Source organism: Apis dorsata, unplaced genomic scaffold (assembly GCF_000469605.1).
Source record: "Apis dorsata unplaced genomic scaffold, Apis dorsata 1.3 scaffold_70, whole genome shotgun sequence".
NCBI lineage: Eukaryota > Metazoa > Arthropoda > Insecta > Hymenoptera > Apidae > Apis > Apis dorsata.
The window spans coordinates 41,514-48,392 of record NW_006263368.1 but is presented as its reverse complement, the minus strand read 5'-3'; the positions used below and the strand labels follow the sequence as shown (position 1 = coordinate 48,392).

The 6,879-nt window shown below is 25.0% G+C and overlaps 1 protein-coding gene and 1 non-coding gene across 3 annotated transcripts in view; one reads left to right on the top strand and one right to left on the bottom strand.

Moving 5' to 3' along the window:
- Positions 1-3,806, bottom strand: part of LOC102676632 (calpain-D-like) — a 7,295-nt gene extending 3,489 nt beyond the window's left edge. Inside the window, exons 1-4 of one of the 2 annotated variants that reach the window (XR_420944.2) lie at positions 3,204-3,806; positions 2,149-2,513; positions 681-2,041; positions 325-555 (exon numbers count right to left, since the gene is read on the bottom strand). Coding sequence is in view for 1 of the 2 variants with exons in the window: in XM_006610162.2 (XP_006610225.1) it covers positions 325-555; positions 681-2,041; positions 2,149-2,513; positions 3,204-3,520 (2,274 nt within the window). In the remaining variant the exon portion in view is untranslated. The remainder of the gene's footprint in view (positions 1-324; positions 556-680; positions 2,042-2,148; positions 2,514-3,203) is intronic. The other variant, XM_006610162.2, reaches the window with a different exon arrangement.
- A 737-nt stretch (positions 3,807-4,543) lies between these two features.
- On the top strand, positions 4,544-4,616 carry Trnar-ucu. Its single transcript has one exon. It is a non-coding gene; the product is annotated as a tRNA-Arg (tRNA).
- The last annotated feature ends 2,263 nt before the right edge of the window (positions 4,617-6,879 follow it).

Below are 6,879 nucleotides of genomic sequence, written 5' to 3'. Positions count from 1 at the left end.
TAATATAATTTATAAATAATTTTATTAACATAATATAATTTTTTCATTAACATAATGATATAAAAATATAAAATTCATATGAATAAGATAATAAGATTCAAATTGATATAAAGAATTATATAATTATATATTATAATATAATATAAAAAAAATAAAATAAATAGAAAAAAAATAGAATAATTATAATTTATATATTTGAAAACGAATTAATTTCGATATATTGTTTTTCTTCTATTATTTTTTTTCAACTATAAAATACATATAATTGTTTTCATTCATTTTACGCATAATAATAAATTTTATGTTAATAATTAATTAATATACCTCCTTGCAATAGCGAACAATTCGTTCCCATTTTTCCAATGCTTCTCTTTCTTCAATTTGTCTTAAATTTTCCATAACTACACTTTCTTGCCGTTGCATTGTAAGAGTACTTATGCCAGATTCAATTCTAGGCCTTTCAACTGGTAATTGAGATAAATTTTTTGAGATTTGGCACATTTCACAAATTCCATTTGTACTCTTATTTTCATATGTGCACAATTTACATTGCCACTATAAAAAATAAAAAATATATAAATTTATAAAAGATAAAAAGTAAAGAATTAATAAAAAAATATTAATAATATTTATATTAATAAAAGTTTATGCAGTTATTTATAGTTATAAAAAAATCATACTTGGCCATGAGCAGAATCTTTAATTCTTGAATGTCTTTTATCTCCAATTGAAGAATTGTTTCTTCTTACAGAATTTTTATGTTTTGAAGTAACAATTTTTGAATTTATAGGAGTCGAACAGAGTCTTGGACTTGGACTTCTTGATCCAAAAAATTTGCTATCTTTTGGTATATCTAGAAAATCTGCTAATGTCTTACAAGCATTACAAGTTTGTGCTGATAGTGGATTTCTTAATGTACATGATGGACACACCCAGCTTTCTCCTTTTCGTAATGTCGCGTCTTCTAAATGCATAATACTTTTAAGCTTTGAACCACCACATGCCTCACATGTTGTTCTTGAAGCAGCATTTAATAATGTACATTTTTTACAAGTCCATACAGGAGAAGGTGGATCAATTTGATCATCTAAATCAGATTCAGCTGTAGCCAATGTAGCAGTTTTTTGTGGAATGTATCTTACACTATCTCTAGATACTACAATTGGAGATTGTGTATGCATTGAACAATTTGTTTCATCTTTTGTGACAGTTATTAAACTAGGTTGCATTAATGAAGGCGGTGATCGAGAAGATCCACATATATCGCAACCTGTTGACCATAAAGGATTATAGGCGTAAGAACATTTTCGACACGTCCACATACGTTTTAATGAATTTACATTTGGTACATCAACAGGACTAGTTGCTTCACTATGTGCTTTTGTGGGTATAAGACCTAATTTATTATTTTGTTTTTTTGGCAATGGTGGTGGTATATCAGGATCAGTAATTCCAATATAAGAATACTTTGGCTTTGTACTAAAACCAACAGAATGAGGTGGTACTGCAGGTGGTTCATCTTCATTGAGACTTCTACGATTGACAATTTTTTTCTGAGATATATTTGTAACAGATTCAACATCGGAAAAAGAACGTCTATAAGAAAGTGAACCTGCAGAAGATAGAGCTCGTGGTTCCCAGGCAGGTACACTGATAACTACTCCACTGCAAGGAGCTGGACTTCTAGGAGCTTCACATGCTTCACATTGTTCTAGGCCAGGAGCATTATCAAGAGTACAATTATCACAACTCCAGAGAGCATCATCTTGTTGTGATTCTGAGACTACTAAACTTGTTGGTCTTTGAATTGCATGTTCAGATAACTTATGTACAACAGATCCATTAGATAAAGAGCGACTAACTTTGGATTTAACTCGTTCATAAATTGAAGGACTATGTCTTTTTGGTGAACGTTGAGAGGTATCAGTAGTATTTGTAAAAGAAAGTGTAGTAGATTCCATAGTTTCTATTGGTGGTAAAGTCCAGTCTTCTCTGTCTTGTCTCCTTTCACTACGGCTTATACTTGTTAATTGTGCCATATCTATAAAATATAAATAAAATAATATTAATAAATAAATAAAATAAATCTCATTTTATTTGAAGCATAGTAATTTTTATTAAAATTCTAATTAAATATTTATTATATACCTTTATTAATAATTTTTGCATCATTTGTAGAAGAATTTGTATTGAAACCATCTAAACTGTTCGCCAGAAGTTCAGACAATTCAACTTTAAGGCGATTTGTTTTACGTAAATTTAATTTTTTGCTTCTACGTGCACCAATCTGTTTTTTGTCAATTTTAGCTATAGAAGAATTTGCATCACAAGCTATGCAAATTATACCAGAACTGCAATTGTTGTCTAATAGACAACGAACACAAGTCCATTGTGTTACTAAGGAAGGTAGAGAAAAAGATCGTTTAACTGATTCCTTTTTATAAGATTTTCCCTTCCATAAATCATGATGAGATTTCTTTGTATGATTAGATAGAATTAAATTCCCCTCTGAGCTAAAAATTAATATAAAAAATAATATAATAATTAATAAATAATATAATAATTAAATAATATGTGAAATAATAAATATCTGAAAAATATTTATATATAAAATTAAGGAAGAGGAAAGAGTTAAAGAATGTATAAATTTTTTTTTATAATATAATTATGTATTTAATTATTTTTTAAATATTATTTTAATAAAAATTTAAGAACTATCTAAATATAAAAAAAATAAATATTATCAAAATATATACTAATTTTGATAGTAATCTAAATATAATATATTGATAATAAATGAAAGTCTATATTTGTAGATGCAATAATATTTGTCATATCTACGTTTATGTGAACATGCAACAAATAAACATTTGTATTATATTCCCCTTACAAACCATTGTTTTGTGTGAGGTACAAATCCTTGGCACAAATTAAACTTGTTCAGTGAGAGGTAGAGGAAATCTCATACTAAAATACCTTGCTCAAAAAATGAGATATTGCACCAAAATGATTGCACTGATAAAAAATAAGTATTAGACTTCAAGAGAATTCCACAAAGTTGTGGAGTTTGGTAGACTGTGTACAAACACGCGAGAAATCGAAGAATGATAGGAGGAGGGGGAGAAAGGAGAAAGGGTTGTGGATAGATAGAGAGAAAGAGAAAGACAAAGAGAGAAAGAGAGAGGAGTTAACAATTTTCTCACCAATGTATGAGATCGGTTTTGACGTATTCATAAGCTGTTGGACATGTATTGTCCACTGGTAGTTTCTTCAAATGAAGTTTCGGTAGAGATGTTGGTAGAATGGAGACTGAGGAAGAGTCACCTTCCTCGTTTCTTTGCTTTTCCTCTTCTTTTTGTCCTGGAACTTCGTGCTCCAAACTCAGGTTGAACCTGAGATTTGCCTTCTCATCACTCCTAAAACGAGTAATGCCGCACCTGGCACATCGCGTGCTCTCCGTTGGATTTATCAGAGTGCACTCCGAGCAATGCCACTGCAACACCGATGCGATCGAGCCCATTCTTTACTCGTAGTCATGGCTCCTTTGCTAACAGGATCACTGACTTTTATAGCCACGATCCCTTTATTCGAAAAATCACTACACCTCTACACGAGGACGAAGATCAACGATATCGTAAAACACATTCCGTGAAAATTGTTTTCAGCCGCGGCGGTTGCCCGCCGTTCTTTGTCATATGTTTCAGAACGGCCATCTTTTTTAACCCCTTCCTCTTACTTATCCAATGTTTTATTCTATCTTTTTCTTTTTTTTTTTCTCTTTCTTTTCGTCGTCGCATTACACAGTAGAAATCCAAATGTATACAAAAGTTCAGTGAATCTTACTTTTATCTTTTTTTTCGTCTTTTATGCATTCAGTTTTTTAATAATTTCTTTTTTTCAATTTATTATTAATAATATTACACTCTAATAAACAATAAATATAATCACTTAATCCATTATTCAATTTCTTTAAAAGAATAAGAAAAAATATTAATTACGAATAGATAAATATATCTATAGTCTGAATTGATGTGTTAACTACATCGGTTATACTACTATATCCATCATAATAAAAATATGTTATGGTAAAACTTTTTAAATTTCGAAATTATTACAAAATTATGCTATATTTGCATTAAATATAAGAATTATTATTTAAAAATTACTTTTTTATAATAATTAAATTCGAAATTATTAATAATATAATGATAATTAATTTGACTTTGAAATGTATTTCTTTACATAAAGATATTTTTTTTTTATTGTTTAATTTATGTAAAAGTTATAAATACAATGTGACATAAAAGAAATTTTATACTAAAATATATTTACAAAATTAAATAAAAAATATGATCATATCTTATTATACAATCAATTTTAAAAAATTCTTTAACATATTGATTGATTATTATCTAGAAATTCACATTTAAAATTATAATTATTTTGTTTTTTTTTTTAACATAAATCATTATTTATATTAGTGACATCTATGAAATATATAATTTACTATAATAAGGAATTGTAAGAATAATTATAACATCAAGTCCCTGTGGCGCAGAGGATAGCGCGTTGGACTTCTAATCCAAAGGTCGTGGGTTCGATCCCCACCAGGGATGACAAAGAAAGAATGTTTATTTTTATTTATTATTTTCTCATTTTCATCTATAAATTATATATTATATTTATATTAAATATCAATTTAATTATCATAATTATTTGATAATTCTATAGTTTTTATTTTTTAATATTTTAATAAATATAAAAAGCGGAAGTATCTCTCTTTTGTATATTTTATTAAGAATTATTTTATTTTTACCATACTTATTATCATATTTATTTAATTCGTTATTTTCTAGTTTTAATTCTAGACATTTATTTTTAAAAGAATATTCCATAGTTTCCATGAAACAGCAAAAAATTATGATTATGAAAACGAATAAACTTCATTTAAATATTTATATATATATATCATAGATGATTTTTTGTTTATTAAAAACTTAAAAAACTTTATCTGCATTATTTAATATAAAAATATTATTGAATAAAAATAATGATACAATTATGATACAAAATAATAATATGAATAAAAGTAATGATACCATACAATAAGAATAATGATACAATAAAAATTTTTATATAATTATATTTTTTATTTAATTTATTATTCATTTTTTAATTATATATTTTTTAATACGCATTTTTTAATATTGTAAAAAAGAAACAGGATAATTTTTTTATAAAGTTATATGAAATATTCAATATATTCCTGAATTTTATAAAATTAAAAAAATTAATTGTATAAAATATAATATATTATAATATAAAAAAAAATTGATAAACTTTCAGTATCTCTATATTTAAGAAAACTATTAAAAAAATGTTTAAAACTCAAAAAAATGGCAATTGCAACAAGTAAGTATGCAATGACAAACATTTCACAAATAATTAACAATAAAATTTCATAAAAATTCTTGTTTTTGAAAATACTAGAAACATTTGCATATTATCTTTTATCCAATTGCATTCTTTTTATATAAAGTTGGAAATTTAGATAAAAATTTTTACTTCATTTATATAATATATAAATATATAAAAATAGGCATATAAACTTAAATTATAAACTTACGACATATAAAAATTGACTTGAATTAATTCTGTTAAGATTTTTAATCAATAGGTTAGACAAAAACAATAAAGTTAATCAAATATCAGAAACGTTTCTTGAGCACATAAATGTTACAGAACAAGTATAGACAAGGAGAACAAATAATAAAAGAAAGATAGAGATAAATTAAAAATTGTGAAATCAGCGCCATCTCTAAAGTGCCGCAAATGAAACATATAAAGAAAGAAAATAATAAAAAAAAATAGAAATATCATAAAAATTAACTGCTAGCGCCATCTCTTAAGTATCAAAGACATTTCTCCATGACAGGATAAGATATAATAGGAATTAAAAATCAGCATTATCTTTTCAAAAACATATTTTCAAAAATACTTAAAAGATGACGCTGATTTCCAATTCTTATTCTATTTTATCTATTATTTTTTTAAAGAAATGTCTTTAATACTTAAGAAATTGTGCTAGCAATCAATTCTTATATTATATCTCTATCCCTTTCTCATTTCTTTTTGTCCTTTCTTTATATGTTTCATTTGCGGCATTCTGAAGACTCTGATTTCAATATTTTTATCCTATTTCTATCCTTCTCCCATCTATTTTTTCTCTTTTTCTATATTTCTTGATACATAATTACAGACAAAGTATGAGATATCATTACATTTTTCAACATCATTTTTCTTTCAAAATTATATGTTGTTTAATCTTTAATATGAAAAATATAATATTACATCTTGGTTTATGATGTATTTTTACTTTACAATAACTTTGTAAAATATAATATACTCTAATATATATTAAATTGAAACATGAATATTTTCGTATAAGAAACATCTCGACAATAATAATTTAATTAATATAATGATATAAATAATATATGTAATTTGTAAGAAGTTAATTTTTATTGTTGATATAAATTAATATCGATTATTAAAATAAATTATTAATAAAAATCTATAAAATCTATGAAAAAATCTAAAATGAATAAAAAAATAAAATGAAAAATAAATTACAAATTTAAAATATATAATAATAATATTTTTTGTTTTCTAAATTCTAACAAAATTAAATTCAATTTTTATATGATAAATCGTTTAACATATAAGTTTTTATTTATAAGTTCGCGTGAGTTAAATTCGCGGAATTAATTTTTTTGAATTAATCTTGTCACACATGTCAAATGTATCGCTAATCAATTAATATCATATTTATGAACAATATTATTTGTAAAACAAATTCACTTGTTATTAATATCAATT